This window comes from Mastacembelus armatus, chromosome 15 (genome assembly GCF_900324485.2).
Source record: "Mastacembelus armatus chromosome 15, fMasArm1.2, whole genome shotgun sequence".
NCBI lineage: Eukaryota > Metazoa > Chordata > Actinopteri > Synbranchiformes > Mastacembelidae > Mastacembelus > Mastacembelus armatus.
The window spans coordinates 6853617-6877385 of record NC_046647.1 but is presented as its reverse complement, the minus strand read 5'-3'; the positions used below and the strand labels follow the sequence as shown (position 1 = coordinate 6877385).

The following is a 23769-nucleotide window of genomic DNA, read 5'->3' as shown; positions in this document are numbered from 1 at the left end:
TGTTACAGTGAGGCTAGAGTTATGTTATAATGAGGCTAGAGTTATAATGTTATAGTGAGGCTAGAGTTATAATGTTATAATGAGGCTAGAGTTATAATGTTATAGTGAGGCTAGAGTTGTAATGTTATAGTGAGGCTAGAGTTATGATGTTATAATGAGGCTAGAGTTGTAATGTTATAGTGAGGCTAGAGTTGTAATGTTATAGTGAGGCTAGAGTTATGATGTTATAATGAGGCTAGAGTTGTAATGTTATAGTGAGGCTAGAGTTATAATGTTATAATGAGGCTAGAGTTGTAATGTTGTAGTGAGGCTAGAGTTATAATGTTATAATGAGGCTAGAGTTGTAATGTTATAGTGAGGCTAGAGTTATAATGTTATAATGAGGCTAGAGTTGTAATGTTATAGTGAGGCTAGAGTTATAATGTTATAATGAGGCTAGAGTTATAATGTTATAATGAGGCTAGAGTTATGATGCTATAATGAGGCTAGAGTTGTAATGTTATAGTGAGGCTAGAGTTGTAATGTTATAGTGAGGCTAGAGTTATAATGTTATAATGAGGCTAGAGTTGTAATGTTATAGTGAGGCTAGAGTTATGATGTTATAATGAGGCTAGAGTTATGATGTTATAATGAGGCTAGAGTTGTAATGTTATAGTGAGGCTAGAGTTGTAATGTTATAGTGAGGCTAGAGTTATAATGTTATAATGAGGCTAGAGTTGTAATGTTATAGTGAGGCTAGAGTTATGATGTTATAATGAGGCTAGAGTTGTAATGTTATAGTGAGGCTAGAGTTGTAATGTTATAGTGAGGCTAGAGTTATAATGTTATAATGAGGCTAGAGTTGTAATGTTATAGTGAGGCTAGAGTTATAATGTTATAATGAGGCTAGAGTTGTAATGTTATAGTGAGGCTAGAGTTATAATGTTATAATGAGGCTAGAGTTATAATGTTATAATGAGGCTAGAGTTATGACGTTATAGTGAGTATATTTAATCATGGTAACATATTGGCTGACTCGCAGGAAACCTGATCAGACACGCTGAACGTCACTGGAAATCCACGCGCAGGCTACCCAATCGATACCTGAATCAATGACACGACGCAATTTAAAGAAGTTGCACAAACTGTTTTCCGTGTGCTAGTCACTTTGACTTATACAGTCGGTCTAGTTGATATTTGCTGTGGTGATCAAATATTTGAGTCGGAGAGTTTTTGCAGGTTGAACGGTCTACATTATTGAATGACGCTCTGTTCTGAGCTCGATTGATTAGGCCTGTTGGAAGATGGCGGCGTAAAAGCCAGGGTTTGTTTTCTGTCGGTGCGAAGTATGTTTCAGTGCGTTAACAGAACTGCCCAGTTTACGAGATACATCCAGGCATCAGGCAGCGGACTCTGCTTTAAACAGGACTGTAGGTAAATTGTCAGGTAAATGTTATATTTTGTTAAAATAACGGAAGTGTTTTTACAGCATACGACTCTAACGTTAGTCCTGCGCCGGTGTTTTCTGACAATGTTAGCTTTGTAGCAACACACCAGGGGAGCTAAAGCTGCTCGTATGCGACGTTTTTGTGTCATTTGTCAATTAAAACACACTTTACAGTAGAGGACAATTGAAGGTTGTCACAAAACTACACACACTAACCCCGCTGCCACCTGGTTGCCAGTTAGCTTAGTTTCTTTGTGGCTGACTTAGCGAGCTAACGCTAATTAGTACTTCACGTTAGCTGAGAGAGCGAGGTACCGGTGCTAATCTCTCCTTTATATCCTCACCACGGATAGCCTGGGTTAGGGTTTGCACCCAACTACCTGGTAGTAATCTGCGAAGTGTGCAGTTGGACTTTTTTTTTGTTAGAAATGCGTTTTCCCAACTCTGTTGGATGGGGATGGTGATGAAACCAGTTTACCTTACCTTTTCCAACTCAGTCCCCATCCAGCGCTCATGCTTTTGTTTCAGAGCAGTTTGCTAAGTGAAATGAATGAAGCGGCCGTTTATTGTCATCTTTATGAAAATGGGATACATCAGATCTCAGGCATTTTTACCAGCTGGATTTCACTGGTGTACCGTAAAGTCTAAATCAGGGGTAGGCAGTCTGTGTTCCTTCCGGGCCACTGTCTTACCTGTTTTCCAACTATCCCTGCCCTACCGCTGCTGATTACCTGGATCAGGTGTGTTCAGTCAGTCAGAAGCTAGAAGATACCATCTCAGATGAGGGTGGAGTGGGTGAAGACAAAGTAAATTGGTACCTTCCACCTTCTGATAGACGGAACCCACCTGATCCAGGTAATCCGCAGGGATAGATAGAAAACAAGCAGGACAGTGGCCCTCTGCGCCCACCCCTGGTCTAAGTGACCTTCCATTTAACTAAAGTGTGTCACCTGATCGTCGCCTTAAACCTCATCAGGCAAATATCACTGTGTTCATATGTCTCTGCACAGAGTTTCCCAGTTATGATTTTTGTCCCCAAAGCCTGCTGTGCTTTTTTTTTTTTTTTTTTTTTTCAAAGATGCTGGGCTTTTTTAAAAAAAAAAAAAATTCCTCCTGATGTTATGTCAGGTTAAGGTAGAATATGAGCATGGCACGCAGACCTTTTGTCTAACCGCATGACAGTTTAACTGCTTGATCCTTTCCACTGCAGGCTGGTGTCATTATTACCACTCAGAATGACTGACCAGGCTGTGAAGAGGGTGGTTACTGATATAATTCGCTCTCCAGAAGACAAACGTCTTTACAGGGGCCTGGAGTTCACCAATGGGCTGAAGGCAATACTCGTCAGTGATCCAACAACAGACAAATCTTCAGCTGCTTTGGATGTCCATATTGGTAAGGGATATTTATTTTTCACCTTGTCAATTATTAAGGTTTTTTTTTTTTCCTCTTGCCTTTCCTCCTTACAGGGAAACTTATCAGACATTTTGGAAAGCAATAAGAGAACAATATGGAAAATATACTGAAAATCTAGTGTCATTTCACATTGGGCATCGATTTGCTTTAATGTTGCCAAGATCTACAAATTAATTGTCTGAATTTCTGTATGCATTTTTCTTAAATTACAGGTTCATTATCAGACCCAGCCAACATCTCGGGCCTGGCGCATTTTTGTGAACACATGCTATTTTTGGGAACAAAGAAATATCCTAAAGAAAACGAGTATAGCCAGTTCCTCAGCGAACACGCAGGCAGCTCCAATGCCTTCACCAGTGGAGAGCATACCAACTACTACTTTGATGTGTCCCATGAGCACTTGCAAGGAGCATTAGATAGGTAATTACCTGTTTATTTAGTTTAAATGGTTTTGAACTGTATCACAAATACCTTGACTCACAGGTGTGTCTTAGGTGGGTCCTGAATGAAACTGTGTATGTGTCTGCTTAGCTGCATTAATTTGTGTGTACTTTACCTCCTCCTATGAATTAGTCTCCACATGTTAGTTATAGTTAGTACACCTGACATTAACTACTTGATAACCAGGAGACCAACTGAGTCTCTAATATTTTGTCCACCACATTAACATTCATGAGTTAAAGCTCATAAATTCTTTTTTGCTGCATTTCATGACCAGATACAATTTCTTTGCATAGTTTTTATACATGAGAGTCCAGGTGTTAAGGCAAAAGAGCTAGCAGGTCGGTGTCTGTCTTTAGTCACCAAAGCCAGTCTTTTTTATTTGTAACTATCAGAATAATTCCTACCGTCCTTTGCATAGAAACCACAGGCACATGTTGAGACAGATGTCCTCTGCCTTGCTGGGGGCTTTGCTCACGTGTAGCTGTGGTGATTTAGAGGACAGTTGGGCAGTGTCAGAATTTAACCTGTGGGGATAAGATTACCTACTTATAAATGAATAGTAGCCTAGCAAGCATCTGTTTCTGTAGCATAGACTAATTGTCCCCCTGCACCAGTGAGTTGTGAAACTTATTGTTAGGAAAGGACAGCGCAGAGTATGTTGAAATATTGATGATGTTGCCTTTTTGATATGAGAGTGCTGTGTATGTGTCATCAGCTGGCCACATTATTTCGTACAAGTCCTTGCTATAATAATCAGAAGGCTTGTTTTCATGTCACAGTTTTTAGTCACTGAACACATTTGGTTATGTGTGATAAGTCATAAGATTTATTTTCCAGAGCCATCACTTTGTGGTCATCTGAAGACTCTTTTAGTTTAGGTAGATTTTACTGAGAAATCACAGTATAACAGTACCAAGGGTCACAATGGAATTGTTTTGCAAGAACATTTTATTGATCTAACCAGAGTTACGTTTTTAGTCACATCAAGTAAGGGTTTTAGACATGACTTGAGATAATAAGATGGCTGTTGCATAAGCCTTTAGCCCTACAGCAGTAACTGACCTGGGCCATAGTTTGAGAAACATTCAAATTTAGTGTGCTTATCATTCCCTCATTTGCATGGCAGTTGTTCTCACTTTGTACTCATTCAAATGTATTTTCCTCACTGCTTCATGTCTTTTTCATGTCTGCAAATGGACCTAGACACCAGCAGAATTACACAGAAAAATGTATTTTACCTAATCAACCATACTTTTTTAATGCATATTATTACTTGTCATTTTCCAATCTCTGTAGGTTTGCTCAGTTCTTCCTATGCCCACTGTTTGATGAGAGCTGTAAGGACCGGGAGGTGAATGCTGTTGACTCTGAGCACGAGAAGAACCTGATGAATGATGCCTGGAGGCTGTTTCAGCTGGAGAAGGCCACTGGCAACAAAGACCACCCCTTCAGTAAATTTGGAACAGGTAGAAACTTTAGGGTTTTCATCAGACTTCAATGTTCTGTTAGTCTGTCATATCTGTGTGCCAGTTTGTCTCAGTGTAGACAGTATTATGTATTTAAACACTAATAAAATACTATGAGTAGTATATTGAATAAATGATGACCACTGTTGATAGAAGACAAGTATTTTGTCAGAGAGAATGATTAGAGTTTTTTTAACGTAATAATTATCCCATTTGGTGAAAACTGAAGATAATTGATAGGATTAATACTTCACTGTATTTGTATTTGCCAAAGAAAGGGACAGGATTTTCTAAAACAGAGGAAATTTTAGATCTTTTCACATGAACTCCACTGACATTTAACTGGTAAAGCGTCTTATAGCATGACAGGAGCTTAATCATTGATTTGCCAGGATAGAGTGGATTTACAGCAGCTTCAAGCTCAAAATAGCCACCTGATGGCAGTCTTGAATTGTATACGGTAATCTGTATTCAAATTTAGAACACAAGAGGCTCAGTCTGGCCTGAAAGCCATAAACTCTTAGCAGACCAACATAACCTCCAGGTTGTCACCCCTCTTTTCATTCTATCTCAAAAAGAACTTTGTCCACCCGCAATGATTGACTTGCATCAGGGAGACTGCATGTAGGCTGCACATGCATTTGAAATGCCCTCCATTCAGAGATGGCAGACATGCAGCTTGTTCATGCACTTGACAAGTTCTTGTTACTCACATCATGAAGTTTGATAATTAAAAAAAGTTGCTGAAACCACCGGATTAATCATCTCACAAGGTTTCCTGTGTTAGTTCTCTTAGTGCCGTTTAATGTAGTAAATGCAGATCATCATGTTGATGTTTTTCTGTTCCCTTTTCCTGTATTCTACAAAAATAGTAGTTTCAACATGTGCAAAATCATTATAGTATCTGTCTATTCGCCATAATGCGCTGTCTTATGATCTGCATAAATAATTGCAGTTGGACAGATGAACCTAAAGGACTTGTTTGTGAAGACTGACAGATTGACAACTGACAGTTGTGTTATGGAAAGTTGTGGCATGTCAAAACAAATGGTTACACACTGTTATATCTTTGTGGTCTCATTTATTTTGTACTTATAGGTAACAAATTGACCCTTGAGATCAGACCCTCCAAAGATGGGATTGATGTCCGACAGGAGCTCCTGAAATTTCACTCTACATATTACTCCTCTAACCTCATGGGCCTGTGTGTGTTAGGAAGAGGTAAGGGTTCATTGCTCACAACGTTCATACATGATTTTAATACGGAGTAGAACTGGTATCCAGATATTGCTATTGAAGTCAGTGTATGTGATGTATTTATTTCTTAAAATCTCTTCTCCCTGGGAAACTGAGAAACTCTGAAAAATCTGCTGTCATTGTGATAAATGAACAGCACCTTCTTCATGTTTTGACACCTATACCAAACTTGTCTGTTGAAGGACAGCACAGTAAATTTCCTGGTAAATCAGAGCTGATGCACACCCTTTCATTAAAATCCATTTTAACTGGTGATTCTCTGAAAAGACAGTCTCAGTACATTAAGTGAGTGATTGCTTATCATGTATGTAAAACATATTTAGTTTTCATAGTGATTGATATGTGCATCTTTTGCTCTAAGTATTATTATTTATCTGCATTTTCTGAAATGAGCTTATTTTTTCTGTTTTTACCTAAAGAATCATTAGATGAGTTGACCTCCATGGTGGTTAATCTGTTCGGAGAAGTGGAGAACAAAAACGTGCCTGTCCCAGAATTCCCTGAACACCCCTTCCAGGAAGAACACCTCCGAGTGAGCTGCTTACTTATTTCCTGAGCTGTAAAGGAACGCCATAGTCTTTATTTTTTTAATCAGACAGTATTTTATGTTTCAGTTCTTCATCATGACTTAGCAAATTCTGTTTTGTTAATAACAGTCTTATAGTAAGTTAATGTACTTTGTTTTGTGTCACAGCAATTCTACAAAGTGGTGCCTGTCAAAGACATCAGGAACCTGTATGTGACTTTCCCGATCCCAGATCTACAGAAGTACTACAAGTCTAACCCAGGACATTATCTGGGGCATTTGATTGGCCATGAAGGACCTGGAAGTCTGTTATCTGAACTAAAATCTAAAGGTAGGACATAAGTTAGAGCTGCAAGGCAGAGACATGTTTGGAGAATTTAGGGCTTGTGATTAAAAAGTATTATTGTCGAAAGTAGTACCTCGTTTTTTTCCTCACCTCTATTAAACATGTATTTATAACTAAATGTAGTCATGGCCCTAGATTACCATTATCCTTATTTGCCCATTATTTTTAGGCTGGGTGAACACACTTGTTGGAGGGCAAAAAGAGGGAGCCAAAGGATTCATGTTCTTTATCATCAATGTGGACTTGACTGAAGAGGGCCTCTGTAAGTAGCTTAACCAGCTCTACATGCAGTTCATTCACCTTTGCTTTTGTGTTTTGCATCTGATTTATAATCATTCCCGAGTGTGATCAGATTTGTTTATGTTTGGGTGAATGAAATGTAAATTCTATTCCCTGAGCATGATTTTGTCACCACAGTGCATGTCGAGGACATCATCTTCCACATGTTCCAATACATCCAGAAACTGCGCACTGAGGGTCCTCAGGAGTGGGTGTTTGAAGAGTGCAAGGTAATTAATGTTGTTTATTCAGGGACAACATTTCATACAGATGGGCAGGGCTAACATGACCTACTTTTTTCTGTCTGGTGGAAAACTTAAGAGCAGCAGAGATGTGGACAGAAAATGATGGATTTAAACCTGCCAGCTATTTTTACCATTTTACCCGTTGAATGCAGATATGTCAGATGAAGCTGGATGATATTAATTTTCTATACTACACTGTAAAAGTCTGGTTTTGCAACACTAATTTCTTGAGTCATTAGAATAAAATGTGATTGAAATTCCCTGTTATTGGAACCGTGCCGCTCTTATATGTCTTGTGTCTCCATCTGTTATATTCTTCGTCTCTTTCTGTAGGATTTAAACAAAGTGGCCTTCAGGTTCAAGGACAAGGAACGACCCCGTGGATACACTTCAAAAGTGGCTGGTTTACTACACGTAGGTCCCCTCTCCATCTGCAAAGGTTGTTTCCAGGGAGACACAATGCAGTTCATTGCGTCTGTACCTGCTGTCGTCATCTGCCTGGGCTGCCTGGTATTGCTGTTAACTCTGCTGCAGAGACTGGAGATTTTGCAGAGTAACAGTCAGAATCTGGTTGGGTTTTTTTTTTTTTAAGTTTGCCACAGTTTGATGTACAAATTAAATACCTAATGGTCACAAATTACAGGAATTTTCTTTTACCCAGGTTTGGCAGTGCAAATATATTTTTCACTCTTAATTATAACAAATGACTTATATTGTTAGATGGCATATAATCACAGTGACATTTCTTCTAATCTTCATTTATTTTCTTAACTCTTTGCATGCTGCTCGTTAGTGGCTTCAGTGGTAGTTGAAGGCCTTGAATAATTTACCTTTAAAAAATGTATAAAGATAACTGTCGTGAATTTTACGTTATAATAATTTTATTTTGTTTTTCATTTTTGTTATTTTTTTAGAGTTAATCCCCGAACCTCAGCTTTCTATCCTGTGTGTTTCAGTATTACCCTATTGAAGAGGTTCTTGCAGCAGAGTACCTTTTGGAGGACTTCAGACCAGATCTGATTGAGATGGTGCTGGACAAGCTGAGACCAGAACATGTCAGGTAAGTGTGAGGACATCACACTTTTGTTTGTTTATTCATATTTCTAAGTATAATGGGTTTATAAAATATAATAATCCTAGCAATGTACACCAACAGCTGAAATATTCACTGTGATCATTATTAGGTAACCCTTCCTTTTACAGTCCCCTAATTACTAAGAATTTACTTGGTAAATAAAGGGAAACTTACAGTATGTAAGTATTGTGTGTCACAATACAGTACAACTACAGATGAAATACTAAGAAAAACCTCAATTGTTACCCATCAAGTGCTTTTCACTGGATTATGTTGGTAATAACTCAGATATATTTATACTAAGTAAAAGACAACTATTTACTAGGTAAGTGAGCTGAAACTGGACTGTAAAAGAAAGTCTCATCTGTTTCCCAGAAACAGATTATAGTAGTTACCCATCACATGCTGTAAGTTTCGCATTATCTACCAAGTAAATTCTTAGTAATTAGGGGGCTGTAAAAGGAAGCATTACCAAGTGTTACCCATTATTATTGTTAAAAATGTGGACAAAAAACTGTTTTAATATTTATTGTTGTTAATATTTATTAGTAAATAGATAGTGAAATCCCTATATACAGTACATATGTAATGATCTGTATGTTCGTGTGTAACACTAAAGTAATTCAGTGTGCTGTAACGTTTTCACTGGTGTCTGAGCTAACATATACTAAATTATTTTGTTGCCTGTCAGCTGTGACAAAGTGTTTTTGTCTTCTTTGATATTTGGATAAAACAGCTTTTCAATTTTCAGCCTCGAAGAATAATGCCAGACAGCTTTATAGATCAGATTATCACTACAGTCTCAGGAAGGCTTAGTCTGTTATACCAGGAGATGGATCCCTGTGCACGGGAATACATTATCAAGTTTTGCTTTCTGCAATGCAAATGCTGGTATTGTCATCGAATTCTACAATTTGGGCAGAATTACACTTTTTCTTAACAGACTTGTTTTCCGTGTACTTATTTGAAGATATAGGCTTTTCATGGACTAGGCAAAATTTATATATTGACAGAAGTTACTGTGTGTGTTTACGACATGGACACTAAGTAGTTGTCAGTCAATTGACAAAATATTAATCAGCAACAATTTTGGTAATTGATATTTTAAGCAGAAATATTCTAGTTCCAGTCTCTCTTTTTTTTCTGTCTCCTGTGATTTTAAATTGAATTTACTGAGCTGTAGAAAATTGTAATGCATTATTCAGTGTTTCATATAAGCAGCAAATCGACTAAAAAATAGTTTAAAAAAAAAAAATCATTAGTGCTAACCCTACAGCACATTGGACAGTTTTTTTTTTTTCTTTGTGGAGGTGTTGCACTGGTTCAGCCATTTTTTGAGAGTGAGAGTTTGTGGAAAAAACCTTGTCCAGTAATTAATTTTCTTGGATGCTGCTATCTTGCCAAACAAAGTGCAGTCTTTGACTTGTCCATTCCTTAATGCTTGCTAAGCAGGTGATTGCATGCACTCGTTGGCTGACCCTGACGCTTCACTTGCCAGGTTTTTTACTTACTGAAGTGGCAATTTAACCTTGGGTTTTGTTAGCAGCTGTAAGTTAAGTTACAGCCAGTTAGATTGTATTTTTGAATTGTTAAAAATTATAAGGTCTAAGTGAAATTCATACTTTAAATGAGGTACACTGAGAGCTCCAGCCTTGACAGGGTAGAGCAATTCTAAATGTGTCTCATCGGTTAGAGGCAGATCTGTCAGTCTCCACTTGCTAAGTGTGTTCCAAATATAATACATGTGGAAAAGCACTCACATCTCATATTATGGAGTGGTTACAAACGGACTGCTTCTAATCAGCTCTGACAGAGAGGTTTTTGTATTCATGTAATGTAACCTGCTTTTCTTTTCTTTTCTTTTTTTTGCCAGAGTTGCAGTGGTGTCAAAGTCATTTGAAGGACAAACAGACAAGACAGAAGAGTGGTATGGCACACAGTACAAGCAGGAGGCCATCTCTGCAGTGACCATCAAGGTGAATCTCTGTGGTCATAGCGCCCTAGTCAAATTACACCCAATACTGGGAGTCCGTTTTCTTGTTTGTGATGAGTGTGACTAGGGTGTGACTGCTGCCAAGCTTTATAAGACACTGCTAGCTTATTATACATTTGTGTTTCAGAAATGGGCAAATGCTGACCTGAATGGCAAGCTCAAATTACCCATGAAAAATGAATTCATCCCTACCAACTTTGAGATCTACCCTCTTGAGAAAGACTCTCCATCAGTCCCCACTTTAATCAAGGCAAGTGTTTCTGTGCTGCTGCTCTATCATCATACTATTGTCACTCTTCATTACTAAAGGTATAGTCCACGGTTTTACTACATAATGTGTATAGCCGTTTTGCATTCATATGGCAATCTATTGTTACATTGTGATTGAGACCAAAAACAATTTGTACTGTTGTTGCCATCATGTCAAGATCAGAAGAAATAGAGCTGTGAACGATGTGCAGATTCTATCTGCTAATCACAGGCTGAATATAAACCAGTGCCTTTCTTCTTCTATTGTTAAAACACCTGTGAGATTTGTGAGCTCAAGGAACATATTTTCTGTGCTCAGATTGAAGTTTAATGACTGTTTCTTCCAGGACACTGCCATGAGCAAGGTGTGGTTCAAGCAGGATGACAAGTTCTTCCTGCCCAAGGCATGCCTGAACTTCGAGTTCTTCAGGTGCGTAAATAACGATTAATCTTTTTACTGGAGCTGGAATTTTGGCTGCAGGACTCTACATAGTAGTATTTTATGGCTTATACCCATCCATATATGGAACCCTCAGTAGTTATTCCATAATAACAAACAATAACTAAAAGTGTTGTTACAATTATAGGATCAGACTGTCTGTATTAAACACCACGAAGTACAAGTACAGTGTCTAGGAAAAAATATCAAAATGTAGATCAGTTGATGAGTGATTATCAGTTGTTAGTGATTGAGTCAGCAATTCCTTTAGCTGCTCTACACTAATGGAAAAGGTGAAAGGAGCTGGAGGAAGGGTTAATTTTGCATTTACAGCTCTAATAGCACTTCACATACTTTAGGACCAGAAAGGCTCTGAGAAAATGTGACCAGTATCTACTCTTAATTTCTGTGGACTTGTTTGACCAGTGCCATTTTCTCTACAGCCCGTTTGCGTATGTGGACCCATTGCATTGTAACATGGCATATTTATACCTGGAGCTCCTCAAGGACTCCCTCAACGAGTATGCATATGCAGCCGAGCTAGCTGGCTTGAACTATGACCTCCAAAATACCGTCTATGGGATGTATGTAAGTATTCAAAATTCTTCCCCATTGACCCCAGCTGCATCCCAGACCTTACGTCGCCTACCCATTATCAACATTAGACTTGGTTAGTGTGGCTCAGCCAGGCCTGGGTTTTCAAGCAATGTCATGCCTTGGCAGGTTTTATCATATAGGATGATAGCCTGAATCTTTTGATTTATTTTATTACAGAAAACAGCTGCATATCATATTTCTCTATGTCTTATTTGAAGATGACAGTCTGACATATCTGTGAACCCCTGCTTTAAAGATGCTAAATTCTAATTTTTACAAAAACCTCTAGACCCAGACCTGGTTGGTCCAGCCTCTGTTCTCCCTGTAGCTTTCTCTTCATTCTTCATCAGTCCTTTTTTTCTCTTTGTTCACCCACCTCCAGCGAAATTCTGATGACCTTCTGAGGAGGGGTTTATTTTCTTACACCTTCAGGCAGTTGAAGTGTTTAACGGTGACACTGACTATCATTTAATGGTTGATCTGAAACCAGTGGTTGCTTGATTCGTCCATAGAATAGTTTTTGCCAGTCTTTAAGTTGGCCATGAGGTTGCATATACATACTCTTATCATTCTTCTTGTGCTTGGATTGTCTTATCCCTTTTGGATAGCCCCTCATCCTCAGTAAATGTTTGTTCTTTTGTTTGTTTTGTTTTGTTTTTTTCCATTAGTCGCTACCTATACGCAGATCCCCTGCACTGCAACATGACCTACTTGTTACTCAGGTTACTGAAGGATGATTTAAAAGAGTATACATATGCAGCCCGCCTGGCTGGGCTGGTGTATGGCGTAGCCTCAGGAATGAATGCCATCCTCGTAAGTAGGACGTTTTAAGTCTGAAGGGAAGTGTGGGCATCGGTGAAGGATCTACTCTGAAGCTTTGACAGAGTGTGAAAGTGATTGCTTTTCTACCCTGACTTTGATTATGTGCAATGCTGTGTGTACTGTTTGTCTAACCTGAAGGATTCATTGGAATCTCTGCAAGCACCAACTTAATATGCTGCATAATTGTAGGGTAAATAAATACCGTTCTCTGGAAGTAGTGTAGTAGTAATAGTAATTATAATTGCAAAATTTAACTTTTGATTTTTAGCCAGCTGTAGCAATAAATGTGAAACTTCCGGTGTACACTGAACCCTGGCTGCTGCAGGACACAACTGGTTACACGTTACAGAACCACTTCCACAATTCATTCAGGGTTATATAGTCAGACAATGAATGTGCACCAGAAAAGAGAAGGAAAAATACTAGACGGTGCAGTTATCTACTTTCTGTAATCATTTGTATCCGTTATCTTAGAGTTAGGTAGTAGTTAAATATGTGTCTCTGTTGCAAGACATGAAGAATAAAGCCCATTTCAGGTTTCCTGATTTATTTATAGTCACTTTTCTACTGATGGAAGTCCATAAAGGATGTTGGAAGTGGATCTGTATCCAGGAAGTTTTGGAAATTTCTCAATCGGGCCAATTATTTAGTACAGCAGTTTGTTCAAAGGTGTGTGTGTTTGTCTCAGGGTTTTAATGTTGCACAGCTAAGTAACAACCTACCTGTGGTTTGTGGGGTGGTGTTTTTGATCTGCTCTTTAAGCCTTCGTACCTTCCACACTAACACTTTGCACCTGTTGTCATGTGATCTGCTTACCTGCATTCATTTAGCTACTGCTCAGCAGTGAATCCATGATTGTGTTGTGTCCTTAGACGGCTAATCAACACGCCATCTGTGTAACTGTGTGATGAACTGTGTATAATTGATTTGAGTCAGCAGTGTTGGTGTGGCTGGCTGAACACTTGTCAAGGGTAATGATGCTAGGAGAGATTACTCTTAACAGGTATCACTGCAGGGACTTAGTGACAGGGAGTAGTGAGAAATGGGGTGAGTCTGGGAGCACAGCCATGTATTTTCAGGTTTTGCTGAATCATGGAGGGCTGTAAGGTGTGGATGGCATCACCAAGTAAAGGCTTTAAATAACTTTGATTATCCTCTTCCATTTTAAAATACTCACTCGCATAGCAGTACCTCATCAGCCACTTAATTCTGTTTTGTCTTCATGAGACTACAGAGCAATATGTTTGCACAGCAAGAGATTAAGGTTTGATGCTTCCTAACACAGACCAGTCTTCTTTTACACGCTGATATTTATAATATAAGGTATAGCAGAGGTACCCAAATGGCCCACAGGCACTTATATTCCAGACTGTATGTATTTACATACATTTGTAGTTTAAGTGTATTGGAACTTTTTAGGTAAATACAGACATCCTCTTGATATAATGTGATGGATCTTAAGCTGGGAAGAGATGAGCTTTCTTGACAATCATTTGGTCAACCAATATGTAGCCACACATTATAAATAAGTAGTTCAGTTCTTTCAAATAAAAGTACTGAAAAATGCAGGGCTCACCTTCTGACTGTTTGTTGATAATGTACGACGTCTCCTTTATCACCATCTGCTGCAGCTGTCTGTGAAAGGTTACAATGATAAACAGCACATCCTGCTGAAGAAGATCATTGAGAAGATGGCTACCTTTGAGATAGATGAGAAGCGTTTTGACATCATTAAGGAAGCGGTAAGCTCTCACCCACAGTACAAAGTTATGATGAGTCATGATTTATCACACAGATGACTTTAAGCAGTTTGTTTAACACCCATCTCTAACCCATAGCTATTGTAAGCTATTTTTACTTTGCTTTACAATACACAACAGTAAAGAAAGAGTAGTAGTAGTTTTATTACTTTCCATGTGTTGGTGTTAAGCTCATCTTGCCTCCTCTCTCCCTGCAGTACATGAGGTCTTTGAATAACTTCAGAGCCGAGCAGCCCCATCAGCACGCCATGTACTACCTCCGTCTACTCATGACTGAGGTTGCTTGGACCAAAGACGAGCTCAGAGAGGCTCTGGATGGTGCGATACTGCTCTTAATCTATTGCCTTCTCTTTTTATTTCTGTCTTAAAGTCCCAGCCCTTGAGTGCATTGTGCCCGTTTCTATTTTTACAGAAATACAGAATAAATGCATAGTTAAGCCCTGCCCTCCTTCGAGCTGGAACTGAGGAAATGAGGTTAAAGCATCATGTAGCAAGCTGAATAGCTTATTTGAAAGGTAGAAGTAGGAAACTATACTTAGTTTCATAGGCTTGAGTTCCTGGGATGAACTTTAAGGTGTTTGGCTTGCAGTCGATAAAGGGCGACTCTTTTCACTCCTTTCACCTTAGTCTTCTCTTTTTTTCCCTCCATAAATCCTCATTCTAATGCTGACGCTGTTCTTCAGCCTCCCTAGCTGCAGTCTTTCCTCTCCTCAGTGCCAGTCTGGAAGGGCAGATTGTTATATTTTCACCACAGAGCTTCTACATCTATCCTTGGAATCACATGAGACTCAATTAAGCTGCTGTGTCAAGGCCTGCAGCCCAGTCACCAGGGCCTCTACTTACCATGGCTTGTTGACTTATCAGTGTCCTTAACCTCCTGACATCCTGCTATCTGGGGTCTATGCGATACTTTGAATCTCATGGTTCCTGCTGTGTGTGTTGTGATGTGGATCAACAATTATTTAGATAAATTATATGTGTAGCTGATCCTGACTTGACTTGAATTGAAAATGTCCAAACCACATTGACAGACTTGATTTTTGGGATTTTTGTAAAAAGTGTTTCATCAGGTTTGCATGATTTTCTTGTGTAACCACTGTAGCAATTCAGGTGAATACTTTTATACAAGCTTTACCAGCCAACCTTGATTGATGTTGTCTGTGATCTGTATTCCAGATGTAACTCTCGCACGCCTCAAGGCCTTCATACCTCAACTGTTGTCACGGTTACATATTGAGGCCCTTCTCCATGGCAACATCACCAAAGAGGTTTGGTTGGAGTCACTGTTTTTACTGCCAGCTGTGGAAATCATGTTACCTCTCTGTATTGATGGACTTCTAAATTTGCAGTTATGCGGGACTCCCTTTATGTGAAGGCTCCAGCTTTTCTAAAATAAAAGCATGCCCTTTTCACAGTGAATATAAAATACTCTCTGTTCTTATGAAACATTCCAGTCACCTTCAGCTTCTTTTATCTGGCCTTCCAATAGTATCTGAGAATTATCAAAAACCTCTTATGAGATCCTGCAGTCAAGTCACACTCTATATGTACTCCAAGCTGTCACAGCACCCACCTCATGCTTTGTAATGATGAAAGAGTCACAGTCTGGTGGAGAGAGAATGAGTTTTTCCAGTGTGAGCAATGATCCGTTTCGTGATCACTGAGCGCCCATGATGACCTGCTTCTGAAATGCCAGAGCAAGAACCGACCAAGTCAGAGTCTTATGAGGGTGTATGATAGATGAGGAGTCGGGTGGTCATATTTTGAAATTTGTACTTACTTATTTTTGCAAAGCAGGCTACAAACAGGGCAACAAACAATCACCTATTTGGAGTATGGCTTTAATTACTTTCTTGTTCACAATGCTAACTTTTTTTCAGATAATACATTGACTGTTCTGGAAAACTTTAAACATCCCCATTATTAGTGGAAATTTTATTAACGTCCAGCTTATATGCGGTAACCACATGACATACTGTAACCATTTTCCGAAGGACTTTTGTATTCCTGGCTTATGGATTCAAAATTATTTATGTCTACAAAGTCTATTTAAGCAAACTTGATATTTAATATTTGGTGAATTTAAAGGCTAAATGACAAAAAAGACATTTTCCCAAGGTCGACTCTCATGCAAGCTTCATTCTGGCCGTGTAGAACCCATAGTTTAATACAGTCCGCTGGTGAATGTCAGGAGCTATTCTGAGGGATGTGCTTAGTAAAACTTCTAACTGAAATAGGAGCAATATTAAAGGAAAGTGTCCATATAAGGAAGATACATTCGCTGACAAAGCTGAATGTTACATAATGTTTTTTATAAGTATAGTATTTTCCATAAAGTTACTGTTATTCAAGCTTTTTGTTTTTTCTTCTCAGTCTGCTCTTGGCATGATGCAAATGGTGGAGGACACGCTTATTGAACATGCTCACACAAAGCCCCTCCTCCCAAGTCAGCTGATTCGCTACAGAGAGGTGCAGGTTCCAGATGGTATGTCCTGCACTCCCCCACACTACACACATGCACAGTTTTCTTGATCATGTGCTGCTTATGTCCACAGTGACCATGCAGTAGGGTCCCATCCCACCCCTGTGACACTGTCTTGCATTTCCCTGAGAGTATAACACTGTGTAATTTATATAGACATTTTGCCAATCGTACAGTTAAAAATTACTGATTTATCATTAGCAGGTAGTAATACAGTATTTGGTGTGTCATGTGTCTTATGACTGAAAGCTAGCTTATTACACGTTTATCATCAACATGCAGTAACAAAACAAAATTGTGAAATTTCCATATGTCACATTAGTGAAAGAGCCTGCCTGACAGTTTGATTCCTTCCTGTAGGAGTTTTCCAGTTAAATGTAAGTAAAACTTTTGACATGTGGACAGGGATGTGAGAGGAGATGCTGAAGAGTTTGGACATGATGATCCCTGAGCATAGAGCCAGTGAGCCCTGTCAGTATGTGCATAAACGTACCTGCATTATCCAGCCTTAACTCATCCTCTGTTCAAAGTGAGCTTGATCACAGGGGGTTGAAACAAACTCAAGCTGAGCATAAAATGCACCAGGTTTCCCCCATGTTAAAATGGATGGATCTCACACAGGAAAATTTAAAGATGAAAGGCTATAGGAAACCAATTTGGGGCCTCTCAGCAAAAAACATAATGTTGGCTTTTGACAGAATATCTCCTCTCTGGAGGGCATCACCACTGTCCTCTGCCTGAACTTTCCAATATAACAGTGTTACACTCATCTATGCCTCAAGCACAGAACTCGTGCTTAACTGCATATCTGCAATTGAAAGAGCTAGCCTCTCTGGGTTTCCTTTTTGCATACATCTCTTGTGCAAGTTACCTGATGCAGCAGAGATTATGATTTGACAGGCCTGATTATGTATACAGGATGGATTGCATCTAGATGTTCATTCCTATCAGGGTTCATAGAGCACTGTGGGTTTAGAATAACAAAAAGGTTTCTACTCTGAACTACTTCAGTAGGTTTTTGCTCAGTCTCGTTATTACTTGCTTAGTGTCATTAACACATTTTAGCATGGCTCCGTCATGTCTGACAGAATCATTTGACCTTCTGCAGGCGTTATAATTTAAAGTCTACAACACATACCAGAAAGCAGAAAGGAATAGAAATGCCTTGTCTTCATATATACAAGGCAATATATATATATATATATATATATGTGTGTGTGTCAAACTGTGCATTTAGTCTTTATTCTCAGTCTAAAAATGTTTTTTCCATACCCATAACAGGACTCCTAGCGCTTTCTGCTTCAGTAATGTGTCTCAGTACTAAAAAATAAACATTCTTCTGTTCCTCTCAGGTGGTTGGTATGTTTACCAGCAGAGGAACGAGGTACACAACAACTGTGGCATTGAGATCTACTACCAGACAGATATGCAGACCACCCATGACAACATGCTGCTGGAGCTGTTCTGTCAGATCATTTCTGAGCCCTGCTTCAACACACTGAGAACCAAAGAACAGCTGGGTGAGCCTGCCGAACACAAAGGGATGTCAGACATTACATATATGCAGCTTTCAATTTGCTACTAAATTGGGAATAACTATTCACACCTTTTTTTGTAAAAATGATGTTGCCTTAGTAATTAGCATTTCTGTAAATTGTGTGTGTTTCTAAAGCACTGTACACCATGATGCTGTTTAATAACTTTGGAAATGAGCCAGATTTCCTTGGAAACATTGCTGTAATATTAGCATAGGTATTAGCATATTTAGCATAGCATATATATATATATATATATATATATATATATATATATATATATTATATATAAAGATAAATACAGACAGTGGTAAGAAGTGAGGAAACACTTCATGTAAACATTGTTTTTAAACATTTAAAACTTATGTAGATGAGTATATCATTATGAAGTTAATAGTATGTGACCCTAAATAAGCAGGTACAGATAATGGATGGATAGTATGGAGTTGTCCTAGTATACCTTAGCTTTTGCTGGTCTTTTCTAATCATTCCTGGCATATCTTGTCCTCTCCATACCCAAGGCTACATTGTGTTCAGTGGGCCCCGGCGAGCTAATGGAGTACAGGGCCTGCGCTTCATCATTCAGTCAGAGAAGGCGCCCCACTACCTAGAGAGCCGTGTGGAGGCTTTCCTCTGCACCATGGAGAAGGCTGTGGAGGAGATGAGTGAGGAAGCTTTCCAGAAACACATCCAAGCCCTGGCCATCCGCCGTCTGGACAAGCCTAAGAAGCTGTCTGCTGAGTGTGCCAAGTACTGGGGAGAGATCATCTCTCAGCAGTATAATTTTGACAGAGGTGAGGCCTCCCAGTACCCCTCTCTACATTACTGTTAATTCTTAAATATGTTTAGGTTTCAGGCCAAATGTGCCTTTTTAAAATAATTTATACATTTACACTCTGATCCACCAGCTGTTATGAGGAGCTTGTGTTATATAGAAAGTCAAAGTTATCAATACTTTGGTCAGTCCCAGGGGAGAGCAGGATGTTGCTTAGAGCTGCACAAATTGGGATCGATTAAAGCCTGGAATAATCTGCAGCCGTAGCCCACTTCTTTGCAGCACTCTCCTGAGTGCCATGATGGATTGTAATGGGCCTAGTTCACTGGTAATCTGCCTAAAGCCCTGAGTGATGGCAACTGTGAAAAGCTGCCAAGGGAGTGGTGGTGATTATGGATACTAGCAGCGGTGTTGCAGGAGGAGAGGAGAGTCAGGAAAGCGAGGGCTGCTGACATGCTTAATACCAAGGACACAGAAAAACAGCACAAACCATTATTCAGTGGGCAGACTGTGAGATAGGACTGCTGTTTGTCAAATGTTTCCCTTTGCTTTATTCAGCATAATAATGTAATGTAATATTTTTTACAGTTAAATGAGGTTTAGCATTAGGCAGGGTGGTCTGTTGTCTTGTGGTTCCAATTGAAAAACTCCACAAGGTACAAACTCATCATTAGGAGCGAAATAAGTAAATAAAATATAAGACAGCAAATAATCATCACATAGGCTGTTGTATTTGATCTATAGGTAACAGCCAATACTGTAGTTTCCCCAGTGCCAGGATATGTCTGTTTTAAAAAACCATCTATCAGTTTATTTGCTTATAAACCTGTATACCTGTGTTATTGTTATTGCCTCATGGGTCTTCATGAACGTTTTCTTTCCAGTGAATTGAAGACTCTCCTTGTCTAAATTACTAATCAATAAAATACAGTAAAAGATAATGTTCATGCTTCCCTGAGTGATACCTGGTCACTTGATTAGCTTTAGTATGAGGCATCAGTGTTCGATGTCACAACACAGTGACCAGGAATGGATTTGAGTTGTTGAACAGCATTTTCAAATGACCTTTACAAAATTCAGCAGCAGCAACAGCATCTGCTGTCTACACCCAAACCTTTTTGTGCAGTCCGGGTTCTGTTTGACTCTTCTGTGAGCATTACGCCAGTGATGTGTCTACAACGCATTCACACGTCTGTCTTGTGTTGCAGATAACATTGAAGTGGCATATCTGAAGACTTTGACTAAAGAAAACATTATGCACTTCTACAGAGTAAGTAGCACAGCTTTGTTATATGACGGCTCTTATCTGGAATGTGTTGCACAGAGCCAGTGGTCAGTGGGAGACACATCTGTTTTCTGCTCTCATACCCAAACACTAACTGGCATCTATGTTCAAACCATTATTTGGTATTTTTTTCATCTGTTTATTTTCCAAAGGGTTCTGAAACTGCTTATTATTTGGTTGTAATATTATTATATCATTTTTAGTAGATGATCGGAGAATTGGGTTAAAGGTCCAGATTACCCAGATAAGCTGTAAACCAAAAATACCAATATTTAACTTTTCTGTAGGTGTCAGAAGTAGAGAGGATACAGGGGAAGGACAGTGCGAGTTTACCAGTGTGTCCTGTAGAATTATGTTTTACCTTCCTCCTGTAGAGGACCAGCGTTGGGTAGACTGTGGCTGGATTCATCCCCTCCTGGTTCTATTATAGCTGCGGAGGTGACACTGACACAGGCTGCTCACAGCATATCAGCCGCCATAATGACAGTCAGCCAGCATCCTTCAAGGGGGATAAAGGGCCAAAGACACATGACCACTGAAGGAAGTCACATTATCTCAGCCCAACAGAAACCATTACAGAGCCCATGCAGAATAATATATTTCTAATGTCATATCAGCAGCTATCACAGAACAGAAGCCTTTTTTTTTTTTTTTTTGTCCATTTTTGTCACCAGTGTTGATGCAGTCTGACTGCAGATGATCCACATCTTCAGTCTAATATAATCCTCCATCCACAGACAGTGATGAGGCCTGACTGTGTAGCTAAAGCTCCACAGAGCTGTCACAACTGATCCCAGGCTCAGTGGGAAAATACACAGCCAAGCCGGCCACACTGAGTCTCTTCCCCTGTGGTAGCAGAGCTCTAGTTCAGAGAATTGATGATCAGACACTGATGAGTCTGTCCAGCAACATAAAGATGGATTCATGCTTTTTTCTTTTCTTTTTTTCTTTTTTCAAAAATATAAATGAGCTTGTAAATAATGAATGAAACTCAACATTTTGGTTATAGTGATGATGATGTTTTTCATGAAAAAAGAACCAACCAGTAACCACGTTCCCTCATCATCAACCGCCTGCACTTGTCTCTGCAGGAGCGGCTGACTGTCAGCGCCCTGAAGAGACACAAGGTGTCCGTGCATGTCCTGTCCAGAGAGATGGACTCCTGTGAGTATTTGTAAACCTGTGCTGTGTGCATTGGCTTCACTGCAGCAGGTTCACTCAGTGTCATGCTGACCTGTACGTCACTGGGTGTGTTTTACCAGGTCCAATAGTGGGAGAGTTCCCTGCTCAGAATGATGTCAACCTGGCCCCTGCTCCTTCCCTGCCACAGGTAATGACCATATTCTTTATTTAGGCTGCTTCTTTGCTTAATCTGACTGATTTCACAACTACTAACACATCCATCAGGCCACTTCAGTACAAAGTTCAGATCTCCAAGATGAGACTTACTGCCACTCTTCATATCACTGGGTTTGTGTTTGTGTTCTGTAATTTCTTATTGTTACATTTTATTGAAAGACCAAAAGCAACAGTGACTACTTTCTACTAATAACAGCAGAGTGGGTCATGCTATTTTATGTTTTACTATTACTATAGGAAGGCCAATGTAGAATACTGCTGCTCTTATTTATTTAGAACGGGTTCATATTTCTCTGCTGACATTTTGTTCAGAGGTAGAGGGTCAGTAGCCAGTAGCCACTGTGCTAAGAAGTAAGTCCTCTTTCTTAACCCACAGCAATGCAGTTTTTTAAAAGATGTATTTCGTGTTCAACTAGTCACCATGGAAACAGTGTGCACGTAGCTGTTTTTGCTATCAGTAGCAGATGATCAGTGTAAGGAGGTGTTTTCCCTCAGAGGCACAGTCAAAGCAGAATATGGTGAAGATGATGACCTGCTGACTCTCCTCCCAACAGCCCACACTGGTTCAGGACATGACGGAGTTCAAGAGGAGCCTGCCTCTGTTCCCCCTAGTCAAGCCTCACATCAACTTCATGGCTGCCAAACTGTGAGCGAGGCCGGCAGGTCGGCACACAGCAGCACGGGGGCGCCAGGGAGAACAAACGCAACGGACCCCACTCTGTTTCCCACATACACCAGCCCCTACTCCCACCCCCTTATGCCGCTGTCCGGAAGGCTTTGATCTGACTGAGCCTGGATGGGCGTGCGTGCGTGTGCGTGTGCGTGTGTGTGTGCGTGTGAATGTATGCGTGCGACAGGCTTGAGCCACTAGAAAAGATGCTTGGAAACAAACGCGTGTATCTGAATCCAAAGTTAGCAGTGGTTGTCGACATAGCCGTGATAATGATAGAGGTCGCACCAGACTCACCTCATGTTAAAGGAGATGAAATGCTTACGCATCACAAAACTGTGTAGGCTGTTGTAGAGGAAATAGAAACAACCTTAAAAAAAAACACACACACTCGGGGGCCAGATCCCTTTAAATGAGTTAAAATATACTGCAGAAGCTTCAGAGTAGGAGGCATTTTATTTGAGTCATTCAGACGTGCTGCTTTGAAAATGGATGGCGGGTTTACTGTGACAGAGTGGAGGCTGTAGATGTTAAAGACAGTAGCTCCATGAAGGTCTTTTATTTGTCAGACTGGTGTGTTTGTCATGTATCTCTGAGGCGCCACAAGTCTTGTGAAAATGGTACCACAAAAGACACACTCAGATAGAATTTTATTCAAATTTATGCATTTCTGAGGAGTATCTGCCTTATAATTACAGTTTTAATCCTCACAGGCTTTGAAATGTTTTTGTTTGTAAACTGGTAAAATGTTGGGACCCTTTGAGGAGCTGTTTTAAATTGCTAAGAACCATGCCCATGAAAAGTGTTTTTATTTTTTATTGCATTTTACAGTAGGATGTAATTCAGACATCTCAGGGGTACCTCCATGGTGTTTTTTTGTTTTTGTTTTTTTTACATTCAAATCAGTGATTGATTAAAATAAAACACTTTTATCAGTCTACCCATCTACATTAGTTCTTTGTTCACTTGATGTGATCAAACTGTCAAAAGTCTCACAGATAAACGTGTTTTATTTTCCCTGTTTCGTTTTGCTGTGGGGAGATTGTCATTGTTCTCTCTGTGTCTGTATATGACACTTTCAGCAGCTTGTGCCTTTCCAGGGGGGCATCAGTTAGTTTGTATCAAGCTGCACTGAGCTGCTCCTGGTCTGATCTGGGGCAAAATCCTGGATTATCCCCCTCACCCACACACCCCACACACTGCTGGACTGTGCACTGGCTCCTACAGCGTGGATGTCACAAAGGCAGCTCGCCTTTTTCACTGAAGTGAAACAGTTCAGGTTGATGTCCAATGGGGGTTGGAGGGAAAACTCCAATTTGGACT

The 23769-nt window shown here is 39.7% G+C and overlaps 1 protein-coding gene across 5 annotated transcripts; it reads left to right on the top strand.

Annotated features, from left to right (window-relative positions):
- Nucleotides 1–1281: 1281 nt before the first annotated feature.
- Nucleotides 1282–23594, top strand: ide (insulin-degrading enzyme). Of its 5 annotated transcripts, none has more exons than XM_026308841.1 (25): nt 1282–1413; nt 2637–2821; nt 3055–3262; nt 4583–4752; nt 5851–5973; nt 6429–6541; nt 6704–6866; nt 7051–7143; nt 7299–7390; nt 7739–7819; nt 8362–8465; nt 10354–10456; nt 10601–10723; nt 11070–11152; nt 12427–12571; nt 14212–14322; nt 14538–14658; nt 15517–15608; nt 16714–16825; nt 18175–18342; nt 18879–19151; nt 20341–20402; nt 21509–21581; nt 21680–21747; nt 22331–22426. In XM_026308841.1, the coding sequence occupies exons 1-25, from the start codon at nt 1328–1330 to the stop codon at nt 22424–22426; spliced, it is 3048 nt and encodes a 1015-aa protein (XP_026164626.1). In that variant the 5' UTR covers nt 1282–1327. The 5 variants fall into 5 exon arrangements, with proteins under 5 accessions (XP_026164626.1, XP_026164625.1, XP_026164627.1 ...); XM_026308840.1 differs by lacking the exon at nt 12427–12571 and adding an exon at nt 11605–11749; XM_026308842.1 differs by lacking the exon at nt 12427–12571 and adding an exon at nt 11605–11749 and having other exon boundaries at nt 1284–1425.
- Nucleotides 23595–23769: the final 175 nt, after the last annotated feature.

Bases quoted from the DNA above. Each gene is read 5' to 3' on its own strand.
- ide (XM_026308841.1), top strand. From the start codon at position 1,328: ATGTTTCAGTGCGTTAACAGAACTGCCCAGTTTACGAGATACATCCAG. The intron at 6,542-6,703 runs GTGAGCTGCTTA...TTTGTGTCACAG, and splicing joins TCCAGGAAGAACACCTCCGA to CAATTCTACAAAGTGGTGCC. The intron at 21,748-22,330 runs GTAATGACCATA...TCCTCCCAACAG, and splicing joins CTGCTCCTTCCCTGCCACAG to CCCACACTGGTTCAGGACAT.